General features: G+C 46.2%; 1 protein-coding gene across 3 annotated transcripts in view; it reads right to left on the bottom strand.

The window, feature by feature from the left end:
- Window positions 1-15,234, bottom strand: part of MED12L (mediator complex subunit 12L) — an 837,051-nt gene that overhangs the window by 773,963 nt on the left and 47,854 nt on the right. For all 3 annotated transcript variants that reach the window (XM_082251515.1, XM_082251517.1, XM_082251516.1), the window contains exon 3: window positions 4,315-4,419. In XM_082251515.1, the coding sequence (XP_082107641.1) occupies window positions 4,315-4,419 (105 nt within the window). The remainder of the gene's footprint in view (window positions 1-4,314; window positions 4,420-15,234) is intronic.

Genomic DNA, 15,234 nt, shown 5'->3' with positions numbered 1-15,234 from the left:
ACAGAGAACTGTAGAATTCCTGACACTGTTGTACTGTGAAAGTCACTGAATACTTTCCCCTGCCTACCACAGCTTGAGGTAGTATGTAGTAGAACTCTGTATAGCTGTCACTTTAACTGGCACGCTCTATACCATTCAGGGCCCAAACTGCAGGTGCCCCCTTTGACCTTGAACTCTTCAGGGTCCACTGACTATGTACCCCCTCTGTAGCTTCAGGGTCCTCAACTTAGGTACCCCCTTTACAGCTAGCTGACACTGGATCCCAGAACCTCTTCCGGAGTGGTCCCCTCTAACTTCAGGCAGACCCCCAGGGGCAATCCTTAGTACTCACAACCTGTGTAGGCTTTCCTGGGACTGGACCCCTCTCTCTCTCTCTCTGCAGGCTCTCGGCACATCGGATCCCCTCAGCTCAACTCAGCACTCTCTGGACACTCAGGCGACACCCTGAGACATCCACCTTCCTCAAACAGGAGGAGAGACAGCCGCACTCTCCTTCCTGGGACTCTGCTCCCACCAAAGACACCATGCCACGCACTTCCCCCCAAACTTATATCCACTCCCAGAATCCTTTGCAGCCTAATCTGGGGTGGTTACAAGCTGCGATGTGTCCCCTGATTGGGCTTCCCACACTGCCCTATGAGAAGCCTCTCACAGCAGCCAGTGGGGATACTTCTCCCCTCAGCAGGCACATCTTGAAGCCCTGACACCCTAGCTTAAGAAATACCAGCCCTGCTGTGAGGCAGACAAGGCCCACTATACATTTTACCCAGCACCTACCTGTAGGGTGCTACATAAAATAATGGAATCAAATTAAAGTGGAACTTAACCCCAAAAGAGAAGAAGTTATGCTTCATGTCCACTCCTTCCCCCCCCCAAACACTTTTTGAAATTTTTTGGGGGTACCTAGTTGTGGTAGGTACTTGTTCCCACTACTGGTCAGATTGCCTAGGCCGGTGATGGCGAACCTTGGCACTACATTTCCCATGATGCTCATGCACTCTACAATGTAGTTGAGCATCATGGGTAATGTAGTTCCAAAACATCTGGGGTGCCAAGGTTCGCCATCACTGTGATTCCACCAGAAGTTCACCTCTACTCAAGGTGTACAGAGTAAAATATGCCAAAATCATTGTACCTAAATTGTGCAATAGTTTGTATGAGCAGTAAAAATAAACGAGAGGGTGGCAGCAGTGGTCATTAAACATCAAAGAGTCCTAGGAGAGACCTATTATTTCCTGAATGATTCATCCTTTTAAGCTGTCCTTTCTCTCTCTATGGCCCCCAGCAGCTCTCTCTGCATGTTGTGGGTCCCACTAATCACCTCCAGCACCCCAAACTGTCCTGGCACTTCCTCCTTACTAGTCTGGCTGCCAATGAAGCCAGAGTTCTCCTCCTTCTTCTGCTTCCTGCTGCACTGTCCTGTCCTCAGCAGGGAAGCACATGCTGCTGGTTGGGAATGCCCAGGCTGTTTAACTCCTGCAGTTTAAAGCAGCTACCAGTCAAGGTGCTCTGGGGGCGAGGGGTTTGGACCCTATATATCCTCCCCTTTATCAGCAGCCCTGTAATCAAGCCTCAGTGCAAATGTGATTTTAGCTATGACATCAAATTGCTTATGTGAATGCATGCAAAACCAGGGGTAAATGTAGTTACAGTGGTCCTGAATATAGTTTTTATGACAGCATAGACTTTTTAAGTCTGTTCTATATTAGATACTTTAACTTGCCTGTCAGCACCATTTTCTCTTGGTGTACACCAAACCACTCATTACCAATTATTGAGACTGAGAACCAATGAGATCTGAATTTATTACTCAGAATTGAGTATACATAGCACTCTAGGTAAGTGTTCCATGCTTCAGAAACCATTGCTCTACTACATATTATGTTGTATGCAAAATTAGTAAACTATAGTTATTAAAGCAATAAACAGTAGGGATGATCGAACGGTTTGGGTCGACCATCGGTTCGACCCGAACATTGGCTGTTCGAGGTTCGGCCGAATTTAGAACTTTTTGCTGAAAAAGTTCGGAATTCGGCAACCAGAACCGACCAAAATGCAATGGTTCAGGAAATGGGCTTTACAAGCCGTGATTGGACCAGAACCATCAGTAAAAGCCAATTGAGGGGGCAGGAGAATGCTAGGAATGTGATTGGAGTGACTAGGGGGTCCATAGTCCAATCATTAGTGAATACGCCCCCGGGTATATAAGATAGCCCCCGCCAAATTCCTAGCATTGTTATACAGGGACATGGAAGAGAGTGGAAGCAGTTCTGTGACTTTTGCTACAAAGGAAAGGGATATCTAGTGTAGTTAGGGTGCTATTTTCCACTATAGTTAGCTTTAATTATTCAGTTTCTGTAGGGAAAGTGTTAAGTGTAAGGGGACCGTAGTGTAGTGTAGGGTTAACTGATTCTGACTGCCATGGCAGGGTGACAAAACCCTTCCATATCAGGGTGACCGCTATAGAGAAAAGATCATTTCTCTTGTGTCACTTTCAGAGCACTGATATGGCTTCTCACCGGTCAGCTTGCTTTTTGGCTGCAGGCATTTATAGGGCTTTTTTGAGGAGATGATTGGAGTCAGGCATGACATCTGAATATCTGTGTAGGTGTATATATACATACACCCATGTCTGTATATATACACATACACATATATAGGTGTGAAAGTAGCAGAAACATATGCTTGCGCTAATTAAATAATTAACAGGCATATGGCTCCGCTCCTATAACACCTATATGTGTGTATGTGTATAAATATATACAAGTGTGTGTGTATATATATAACCCTATACAGAAGTTCAAATGTTTTGTCTGCCTCCAAAGACCCAAAAAAAAATGCCCAAAAAATGCCTGCGCCAAAAAAAATGCCCAGGTCTGTTCTTGCAGGCGTTTTTTTTGGGCATTTTTTGGGGTCTTTGGAGGGAGGCTAAACATCTGAACTTCTGTATAGGGTTTTATATACACACACACTTGTATATATTTATACACATACACACATATAGGTGTTATAGGAGCGGAGCCATATTAGTGTGAATTAGCGCAAGCATAGATTTCTGCTATTTTCACACCTATATATGTGTATGTGTATATATACATACATGGGTGTATATACCCCTACACAGAAGTTCAGATGTTATGCCTGCCTCCAAAGACGCCCAAAAAATGCCCCAAAAAAACGCCTGCAACAACACACCTGGGCATTTTTTTTGGCGCAGGCATTTTTTTGGGTCTTTGGAGGCAGACAAAACATCTGAACTTCTGTGTAGGGGTATATATATACATACACCCATGTATGTATATATATATATACACATACACATATATAGGTGTGAAAGTAGCAGAAACATATGCTTGCGCTAATTAAATAATTAACAGGCATATGGCTCTGCTCCTATAACACCTATATGTGTGTATGTGTATAAATATATACAAGGGTGTGTGTATATATATAACCCTATACAGAAGTTCAGATGTTTTGCCTGCCTCAAAAGACCCCAAAAAAATGCCCAAAAAAATGCCTGCGCCAAAAAAAATGCCCAGGTGTGTTCTTGCAGGCGTTTTTTTTTTGGGCATTTTTTGGGGTCTTTGGAGGCAGGCAAAACATCTGAACTTCTGTATAGGGTTATATATACACACACACTTGTATATATTTATACACATACACACATATAGGTGTTATAGGAGCGGAGCCATATTAGTGTGAATTAGCGCAAGCATAGATTTCTGCTATTGTCACATCTATATATGTGTATGTGTATATATACAGACATGGGTGTATGTATATATACCCCTACACCGAAGTTCAGATGTTTTGCCTGCCTCCAAAGTCCCCCAAAAAATGCCCAAAAAAACGCTTGCTACTAAACCGGCAAGGTGTGAAAATAGCAGAGCCATATCCCTGTTCTATAAGTGACCTAATACAAACGATCTTTTTTTTTATGGTTCTGGACATGCTACAGAGCTGAAACTTCACACTTTTTAGACCCCCCAGACACTAAATCCAAAGTATTTTTTTTTTTTTCAATAATTGGCTCTCTATCAAAAATGACAATTTTTAAGAACTTTTTTTTTGTGTGATTAATAGTCCCTGGGGCATGACCCAGAACCCTAGGCACTTTTTAGGGGCATTTATTGGGTTTTAGGGCTTCAAAATTGTGTTTTTTGATTACCCAAGTTCGGGTCCCATTGATTTCAATGGGGTTCTGAAATCCGGGCCGAACTTTCGGGAAGTTCGGATATTCTGGCCGAACCGAACTTTTGAAAGTTCGATCATCCCTAATAAACAGTATAAAAGCAATAGAAGTGATTCTACCTTAGATGGGTTTATAACAATGTTCCTAGCTGATCCATGCTCATCTCCAGAAAACGCTGGCTGGTTACTAAATCCTTGTTTTACATTGACTGCAGTTAATTCATCCTGGAGGAAAAGAAAAACAGTCAATATAATCAGCCGACAACTTGTACACTGTTAGAATCCTGTTTGTTCTTGCTACATGCACTCTTCAAAATATCTTTGTCTAGCCCAATTTATTCACATATACTGGTATTTATTTGGAGGTTTATTATTTTACTAACACAGCTGCAGAAAGGAGACAAACAGCGCACAGCCGACCTTGCGTAGTAACGTTTATTAGAGACACATTCCACAAAACTATACAATTGCACTCACATGTCTAATGCCAAAGACAGGCGCATCTGCAAGAGCCTTCTCCCCCTCTCGGATGGCCTACAGTCAGCCCTGCAGCTCTCATCTGGCTCAGGGCACCGCTACTCCAAGCCCGTCCGTCTCTGTCTGTCTCCGGTCCCTCCTCCTGAGTGCCTGCGTGCGGGTCCACAGTGAGCCTGCACACAGACCCGCTGGCTGGTCTCAACTGCGCAAGTGCGCCAGTCAGCCGAGGCAGCGCTCGGTGACAGACAGGGGTGTGAAGGAACACTGCGATGCAAATTGATTGCCAAGACAACGTGTTTTGGAGGCGGAGCCTCCTTCTTCAGGTCCCCTTGCGCAGTTGAGACCAGCCGGTGGGCCTGTGCGCAGGCGCACTGTGGACCCGCACGCAGGCACTCGGCGGGGGGACCGGAGACAGACAGAGACGGACGGGCTTGGAGTAGCGGTGCCCCGAGCTGGATGAGAGCTGCAGGTCGGATCGTAGGCCATCCGAGAGGGAGAGGGGGAGAAGGCTCTTGCAGATGCACCTGTCTTTGGCATTAGACATGTGAGTGCAATTGTATAGTTTTCTGGAATGTGTCGCTAATAAATGTTACTACGCAAGGTTGGCTGTGCGCTGTTTGTCTCCTTTCTGCAGCTGTATTTTTGACAATGTCCGCCACCCAGTGGATACTAGGAGGAGCTGCAACGACCACGCACTGCTGGGGACTGTCCATTGGATCAGCGCAGGTTCTGGTAATATTTCACATTTTATGTGTTATTTTATGTTATTATTTTACTAAAAGTTTATTTTCAGCTTAGTATATGTTCAGTCTAAATACAAAATCAGGTTCAGGGAAACAGAGTAAAAGGAAATTTCTTTTGTAACTCAGAAGGTATTTGGAAAGAACACAAATAGAGGAAGCATTACTCCTTTTGAAAAAGCATCTCTTTACCATAAAAGCAAAATGTGAGTTTTCAGAGTTTAGGAATTGCAATCCAAAGTCAGTAAATATATGTTATAATTTTTTTGTACAGAACAGTAAAAAATAATAAGATAAAAGAAAATGAAAAGATCAAATAAAAAAGCAGTTGCTATTGCATAATATACTGTCAATCAAGTCTGATGGCTATCAGCCAACCTTTCTTTGAGCACAGACTATCTTGAACACTCCTCAGCCTGTGACTGGACAGTGAAAGCAGAAGCAGCACGAAGATAAGCCTGTCCCTCGGCCACTCGGTTTTATCCTAGCATTAACATGTTCTTTACTAGCACATGAGCTGCTGGCACCTTCTGCTGCTTCCTCCTCTCACACTCCAATCCTGCTGGACAGGAACTGCTAGAGACTGATGCCAGGCCAAATGTGGTTACTTACACTACTTGCATTTAGAAAATACATTAAATGATATATTATTGAATACAAAGCTGCATGAATTTGTGTTTATTATATCTGCATAGAATTGTAAATAGAACTGTAAAGAAATCTGAAAGTACCCACATACACCTTGCATAAGTTCATATCATATGCACTCAGAACCTTTGAATGAGTTTGTATGCAACCCTAATTATTTAACCACACTAGATTGTGCAATCAGACTGCTGCATGTGCCCAGTTTAATACAAGTTGAAGTTAAAGATAACAAAATACTGGATGGTGAAGTCACTCTACCTGCAGAGAATGGGACATATACTGAACAAAATTATAAACACAACACTTGTTTTTGTCCCCATTTTTCATGAGCTGAACTCAAAGATCTAAGAAAACCGGGATTCAGTCGTGAAGAGAACACCTCTCCAAAGTGCCAGACACCATCGAATGTGAGCATTTGCCACCTCAAGTCAGTTATGATGATGAACTGCAGTCAGTTTGAGACCCCGATGAGGACGACGAGCATGCAGATGAGCTTCCCTGACAAGGTTTCTGACAGTTTGTGCGGAAATTCTTTGGTTATGCAACCCGATTGTTGCAGCAGCTGTCCGGGTGGCTGGTCTCAGACGATCTTGGAGATGAAGATGCTTTATGTGGAGATCCTGGGCTGGTGTGGTTACATGTGGTCTGCAGTTGTGAGGCCGGTTGGATGTACTGCCAAATTCTCTGAAACACCTTTGAAGATGGCTTATGGTAGAGAAATGAACATTAAAGTCACGGACAACAACTCTGGTGGACATTCCTGCAGTCAGCATGCCAATTGCACGCTCCTTCAAAACTTGAGACATCTGTGGCATTGTGCTGTGTGATAAAACTGCACATTTTAGAGTGGCCTTTTATTGTGACCAGCCTAAGGCACACCTGTGCAATAATCATGCGCTCTAATCAGCATCTTGATATGCCACACCTGTGAGGTGGATGGATTGGCTTGGCAAAGAAGAAATGCTCACTAACACAGATTTAGACAGACTTTGAACAATATTTGGGAGAAATAGGCCTTTTGTGTACATAGAAAGGTCTTAGATCTTTGAGTTCAGCTCATGAAAAATGGGGGCAAAAAGAAAAGTGTTGAGTTTATAATTTTGTTCTGTGTAGATTACTGTAACAGGCAGGTATAAGGCACTGTATGTAATATGTAAAATAGAAATCCTTATAATTATGTTAAACGTTTGTGAGTTGAGTCAATTGTGTGCAATACAGAGGTATAAAGGCACTGCATGTAAGTATAATAGAGAGATATTAGTTCCATTAGTTCCCCCATGTAATAAAGAAGCAAGAAAAAAATGCATTCAATACAGAGGTATGATGCACTGTACTTTAAAACAAGCCCTGAGTTACCTATACATCTATAAGCATTGTACAGAAATGTATTTTTACATTTTGAGAATAAATGATGTCATGTTATCAGCAGCTAAAGAGGTAGTTGGGGGACCTTATATACTGACAGCTGTGTTAGAATGCAGCTGCTGGTGTGCGGTAAGAAGCGTGTGGTGCTGATGTGCACCAGCCCATTGAATGGTAACTTTTTTTCCAAACATTAAGAAAATGTTAGATTCAGTTCTAATCAGCCACAGTGCCATGTGATGCAATGAATTGCACCACACTATGCTGCACTGAAGAAAAGTACTGTGTGTCCTACTTTTTTTCATCTCACATCACCACATTGCAGTGGTATGAACTGAGCTGATTTCACACAAGGCAAATCACATTGCCTTGTTTTCAGATTTACCTTGAAAAGGTTGTCCAGCGCAACCCCAAGGTATGAGCAAGCCCTAAGGGTTTTTTATAAAGTTCTTTTGAATAATGCAAACTGTTTTTTATCTAAAGTCTGGGCACAGGTGCACTTTCACTGGTCACATATTCTATGCAGATTTGACTTCCCACAAGGACACTGGAGAGTGAGTTGTATATGTATCAACTTTTGTTCATGTTCAGGACTAAAAATAATTGAAAAAATATATTTTTAATTCACCTTAGTTTGGTAAATAATAAAAATTGCATATGCATTACAGCCAACAGGTGGAGCTCGTGGCTACGTTCAACATATTTATCTGTATAATTTTAGCTGCTTTGCCGGAAAAAAAAAACATAGAGCTCAATAGCACAAGCTGAAATTAACACACAAAACTTACAAATCAAGGCAATAACTCATGTCCCTCTGCCACCCCACCTACTTTTTCATTGCCATAGAATTGGAAATCAGAGAGAGAAAATGTGAGGACAAAACACCATGATTTAAAGCGATCCAACTTAAAAAGAAACCTCACAATCCTGCTGAATGTTCTAAAACAAAGCCTTTGATTGTACAAATAAATTTCATAGTTACATAGGTTGAAAAAGTCCATCAATTCAACCAATAAAAAAAACATAGATTAAAAATTGTGCTATTACATTATTATGTGCAAGTGCTGGCTGCATAGGGTTGCTTGCTACATTCCCACATAGAGTGGAACCATGAAGACCGAACATAGCCACCCTCATAATGGAAGCAGGAGCACAGCCGATTTAAAATCCAGTTTTTAGAATGTGCTGCCAGTTGATACTATTAGAAGGTAAGAAAGTGTCAATAGATGATGGTATTGAAATAGATTTTTTTTTTTGTCTATTAGATTTAGTGACATTTTAAATGTTCATCTGCAAACTCCACAGTGTGTGCAGAGAGTGCAGGTAAATAAACGTGTTTGTATGCCTTGGCATTTTGTGTTGCATTTTAACATGCTCTGCAATGTTTTGTTTTTTTTAGTAGAGGAACATCAACTAACTGCTTTGGCTCCTGTGTTTGTGGACGTTGAGATGCACTCATTCAATTCAGTGCATCTGGTGTAAATAGACCCTAAAAGTTTAAAAGGAGGATAAAATTTACTTAAAATCAGGGTTATCCCTTGGAGTCTCCACTCAAAATAGCGGAAAGAACCACACCTGCCAACACTACCCCCTCCTAAGAGATCCAGTCCTCTGCATTCATAGCAGAAATGTACAAAAGAAACATTTTACATAAAATGGGATAACATTAAAATAGTAAGACTTCACACCACATAATCAGAGTACTTGACAGGCAATTTTCCTCAGTTGGATGTAAAAATCACTGTCATCCTCTAGATCATTAACAGAATTCTCAGAATCGTTTAGTTACTCAGAGGTTCTCAGGTGTTTGGGGGTTATCATGGGCAGGCATAATACCCTCACCAGGGCAAGTAACCATGTCCGCAGGCTTGACAGGACTCTAAGAGTCCAAAAAACCAGTCTCTATGGGGGCAAGTATCACTCTAGAGAAACTTCTTGTACTGGTGGAGGGTACTTCCCTTCCTTTGGGCCACAGTAAGTTTAGCAGGACCTTCTACTCTCCCTCCCAGGACACAATGTCTCCACAAGTTCTCCACAAGTTCCAGTGGCGGTGTTTGAGTGTTCCTAGGCCCTCAGCCGCAATTATATATCCCAGTGAGGATGGGAAAGGCTGATTCTCAAACCAATATAGATGAGCCTTCTATTGGGGTTCCAACTTGCTACCCCTAATACATTTCAGATTTTTGACCAGCAACCCATTTCCTGGCCAGAAGGGTAGCAGGTCAAGAGTGGCTTCATCCGCTACATCTCTGTGACGTTCAAGAACCACTTGTTTGGCCCTCCTCAACCAAGTCCACTGCTCTTGGACCCAGTCCTTGGGAGTGCAAGAATAGACTAACTCCGTAGTTTACAGCAACAAGTCCACGGGCAACTGTCTGCTACGCCCAAACAACAAGCAAAAGGGTGTGCATCCAGTGGCCGGTGTACAGTACGAATGTAAGACCAGACAACAGTGTCCACATGTTGGTAGTATTATTCCAGATGCCCTTGCTTGAGGGTTCTCAGCATGTTCAGAAGAGTGTGGTTGAACCACTCACAGGCTCCATGCCCCAGAGGATGATTTGGGATGGTACGATACTGCTTGTATCTTAACAGGATCCAATTACACCCTGCCAGCCTCAACCACATGTCCCAAATATTGAATCTGCTTCTGCATCAAGTGGCAGTCAATATTGGGTTAGGCTGACACAAACTTGGTCTAGGTGCTGGATATGTTCATTAAAAAAGTTTGAAAAGATGATGTCATCTAGGTAAATCAGAACTGACTTCAAGTTGAAGTCACCTAAGCAGCAATCTGTTAGGTTCTCTTTATTCCTTCAGCTGTAACGCTGAGCGCTCCAGTCCCTGCTTCTGGACTGGAGCGCTCGCAGCGTTCGTTCCAGATCCACTCACCTGTGCCCGCTCCGGCTCCCTCCTCCGCTCCCCGTTCACATGGTTCCCGGAGCGTGCGCCCCTGCACCATAGGGCACGCACGCGCAGGTCGTTTGAAATTTAAGGGGCCTGTGCACCAGTAATTGGTGCCTGGTCCAAACCTCCCTTCCTGTTTCCTGTGACCTGTTTCCTGTTTCCTGTGACCTGTTTCCTGTTTCCTGTGACCTGTGACCTGTTTCCTGTTTCCTGTGACCCGTTTCCTGTGACCTGTTTCCTGTGACATGTTTCCTGTTTCCTATATAAGTGACCTGCCCCTTCCAGCCATTGCCGGATCTTTGTTGCCTTGTTGCCTTAGTGAAAGCGTTATTTGTGTAATCCTTTGCCTGTTGCCGAACCCTTTGCTAACGACTATCGTCTCTGAACCTGTGCTGCCTGCCCTGACCTTTGCTACGTCTGACTACGCCTCTGCCTGTCCCTTTTGTACTACGCCTATATCAGCAGTCGGTGAGGTTGAGCCGCTACCAGAGGACACGACCTGGTAGTTACCGCCGCAGCAAGCCCATCCCGCCTTGCGGCGGGCTCTGGTGAAAACCAGTAACTACTTAGAACCGATCCTCCGGTACGGTCCACGCCAATCCCTCACTGACACAGCGGATCCACTCCCTGCATCGCTCCTGCTACCAGTCCGGACCCTGACAGTAAGATCCGGCCATGGATCCCGCTGATGTGCCTCTGCCTAGTATCGCGGACCTTACTACAGTTGTGGCCCAGCAGTCGCAGCAGATCGCTCAGCAAGGTCAACAGCTGGCACAGTTGACCGCCATGCTGCAGCAGCTTCTTCCAGCACAGCAGCAGCCGCCTCCACCGCCTGCATCTGCTTCACCACCGCAGCCTGTGGCCGCCGCCACTTCTAGAGTCCGTCTGTCCATGCCGGCCAAGTACGACGGTGATCCCAAGTTGTGCCGCGGATTCCTATCCCAATGCTCCCTTCACCTGGAGATGTCGGCTGACCAGTTCCCCTCGGAACGAGCCAAGGTGGCATTTGTCGTTAGCCTGCTTTCGGGGAAGGCCCTGGCCTGGGCTACACCACTTTGGGACCGCAACGTTCCTGCCACTGCCAGTGTCCAGAGTTTCTTTGTGGAATTCCGGAGTGTTTTTGAGGAGCCAGCCCGGGCTGCCTCAGCAGAGACTGCGTTATTGAACTTGTCCCAGGGGAGTTCCTCTGTCGGAGACTATGCTATCCGTTTCCGCACCCTGGCTTCGGAACTCTCCTGGAATAACGAGGCGCTCTGTGCTACCTTTAAGAAAGGCTTGTCCAGCGCCATAAAGGACGTCCTGGCCGCACGAGAAGTCCCTACCAACCTGAGTGACCTCATCCATTTGGCCACCAGGATTGACCTGCGTTTTGCTGAGCGACGAGAGGAACTGCTACAGGAAAAGGGAAGTGCTCGTCCCAGATGCTTTCCTCGTCTGGCGCCTATCTTCTAGCCTCCACCGCAACCCTCTTCTGGGCCTCCCGCCGAGGAAGCCATGCAGGTGGATCGGTCTCGCCTGACCACGCAAGAAAGGAACCGCCGTAGAGACGAGAACCTCTGTTTGTACTGTGCCAGTACTGAGCACTTTCTAAAGGACTGTCCTCTCCGTCCACCGCGTCAGGGAAACGCTCGCACCTAGTCAACGTGGGAGAGGCGTTGCTAGGTGTGAATACCTCCTCTCCGCGCATTACGGTACCCGTGCAGATTTCCGTGTCCGCCAAGATCTCCTTTGCTGCCTCTGCCTTTCTGGATTCCGGTTCAGCCGGTAACTTCATCGACGCCTCGCTGGTGAACAAGTTCCACATCCCTGTGGTTCGTTTACTGAAGCCCATCTTCATCTCCACAGTTAATGGAGAGAGACTCGACGGTATGGTGCAGTTCCGTACAGAACCCCTCCAGATGGACATCGGAGTCCTGCATTCTGAGCGATTGGAGTTTTTTGTGTTACCCCATTGCACCTCAGAACTCCTCTTGGGTCTGCCCTGGCTCCAGCGCCATTGTCCCGTTCTGGATTGGACCTCCGGAGAGGTTTGAAGCTGGGGTTCGGCTTGTTTCGGCAGATGTCTCAAGTCGGTACGAGTCAAGTCTGCACCTGTTATTTCTCCTCCTCCCGGTCTGCCTGAACCATATGCGGATTTTCCAGACGTTTTTTGCAAGAAACAGGCAGAGGTGTTGCCTTCACATAGGCCATATGACTGCCCCATTGACTTGCAACCTGGCACTACGCCGCCTAGGGGAAGAATCTATCCTCTCTCCCCTCCAGAGACTCTAGCCATGTCAGAGTATATCCAGGAGAACCTGCAGAGAGGGTTTATCAGGAAATCCTCTTCTCCTGCCGGAGCAGGATTCTTCTTTGTTGCGAAGAAGGACGGTACCCTTAGGCCTTGCATAGACTTTCGGGGTCTCAACAGCATTACTGTAAAGAACCGTTACCCTCTTCCCCTGATTACGGAACTCTTTGACCGGTTACAAGGCGCCAAGTACTTCACCAAGTTGGATCTCAGAGGGGCCTATAACCTTATTCGCATCCGAGAGGGTGACGAGTGGAAGACGGCTTTTAACACCCGAGATGGGCATTTTGAGTACTTAGTCATGCCTTTCGGGCTCTGTAACGCTCCAGCGGTCTTCCAGGAGTTCGTTAACGACATTTTCCGAGACCTGCTCTATACCTGTGTCGTGGTCTATTTGGATGACATCCTCATCTTCTCTACTAACTTGGATCAACACCGTGCTCATGTCCGCTTAGTACTCTCCCGTCTCAGAAAGAACCGTCTCTACGCTAAATTTGAAAAGTGTTTGTTCGACCGTACCAGCCTTCCCTTCCTGGGCTACATCATTTCTGCCAAGGGACTACAAATGGATCCTGCCAAACTGTCTGCCATCCTGGACTGGCCTCGTCCCTCTGGCCTTAAGGCCATCCAGCGATTCCTCGGATTCGCAAACTATTATAGACAGTTCATCCCGCATTACTCCACCCTTGTGGCACCAATTGTAGCCCTAACCAAGAAGGGGGCTAACCCGAAATCTTGGCCGCCCCAGGCCGAGAAGGCCTTCAGCGCTCTTAAGTCTGCCTTTGCCACCGCCCCAGTTCTGTCCAGACCGGATCCTACTAAGCCGTTCTACCTGGAAGTAGACGCTTCCTCTGTTGGTGCTGGTGCTTTGCTCATGCAAAAGACTACGAGAGGCAAGTCGGTTACTTGCGGGTTTTTCTCTAAGACTTTCTCTCCCGCTGAAAGAAATTATTCTATTGGGGATAGAGAATTACTCGCCATCAAGCTGGCCTTGGAAGAGTGGCGGCATTTACTGGAAGGATCGGTACATCCCGTGAACATCTACACGGATCATAAAAATTTATCTTACCTCCAGTCTGCTCAGAGACTAAATCCCCGCCAAGCTCGCTGGTCTCTATTTTTTGCCAGATTTAACTTCCGGATCCACTTTCGTCCAGCGAGCAAGAACCTCAGGGCCGATGCCCTCTCTCGTTCGTCTGATGTCACAGGAGAGGAAGTCAAGCCACAGCACATTGTGCCCCCAGAATGTCTGGTCACCGTGGCACCTATAGACTTGCGTAACCTCCCTCCCGGAAAGACCTATGTTTCTCCCCGTCTTCGCCTAAAGGTTCTTAAGTGGGGACATTCTTCTCTTCTCGCAGGACATCCTGGCGTCTGAAAGACTCTACAACTTATCTCCAGGAGATATTGGTGGCCATCCTTGGAGAAGGACATCTCTGAATTTGTACAGTCCTGCTCTGTATGTGCCAGAGACAAAACCCCTCGCCAAAGACCCGCCGGCTTTCTCCAGCCACTTCCCATACCAGAGACCCCTTGGTCCAATATCGCGATGGACTTTGTTACGGACCTACCACCATCTCACGGGAAAACGATAATTTGGGTCGTATTAGATCGCTTCTCGAAGATGGCGCACTTCATCCCGTTGCCAGCCTTACCATCCGCACCTCAGTTGTCCAAGCATTTCCTCCGACACATCTTCCGGTTACACGGCCTGCCTTCACATATTGTCTCCGATAGAGGAGTCCAGTTTGTGTCCAAGTTCTGGAGGGCTCTCTGTGGACGGCTTAAAATCAAGCTGGATTTCTCTTCTTCATACCACCCCCAAACCAACGGACAAGTAGAGCGGGTCAATCAAATCTTGGGCGACTACCTTCGCCACTTCGTTTCCTCCCGTCAAGACGATTGGGTCGACCTCCTCCCGTGGGCGGAGTTCTCCTATAACCACAAAGACTCTTCCGCCACCAACAAGTCTCCCTTCTTCGTGGTTTACGGTCGTCATCCTCTGCCTCCTCTGCCGTTATCCTCCTCCTCCGGTGTACCTGCAGTGGATGACCTGGTGCAAGACTTTTCTGCCATCTGGCGTGAGACGCGCCTGTCCCTCTTACAGGCCTCATCCCGCATGAAAATCCAAGCGGACAAGAAACGTCGGTCTCCTCCTGTCCTGGTTCCTGGGGACAGAGTTTGGCTCTCCTCCAAGTACGTCCGCTTCAGGGTTCCTAGTTACAAGCTTGGTCCTCGTTATTTGGGACCCTACAAGGTCAAGAAGAGGATCAATCCTGTGTGTTACCAACTCCATCTCCCTCCCTCCCTTAAAATTCCCAACTGTTTTCATGTCTCCCTCCTCAAGCCTGCGGTCTTTAATTGCTTTTCCCCCAAGAATCTTCCTCCCACGCCTGTATCCGGTACCTCGGATGTCTTCTCCGTTCAGGAGATATTGGCCTCTAAATTGGTCAGGGGGAGAAGATATTTTTTGGTGGACTGGGAGGGCTGCGGTCCTGAAGAGAGATCCTGGGAGCCAGAGGAGAATATCTTGGACCGTAACCTCATCCTCAGGTTTCTGGGTACCAAAAAGAGGGGGAGACCAAAGGGGGGGGGGGTACTGTAACGCTGAGCGCT

The sequence above is a fragment of the Pelophylax lessonae genome (genome assembly GCF_965119305.1).
Source record: "Pelophylax lessonae genome assembly, chromosome: 3".
In the NCBI taxonomy this organism is placed as follows: Eukaryota; Metazoa; Chordata; class Amphibia; order Anura; family Ranidae; genus Pelophylax; species Pelophylax lessonae.
This window is presented reverse-complemented; position numbering and strand designations above follow the sequence as displayed.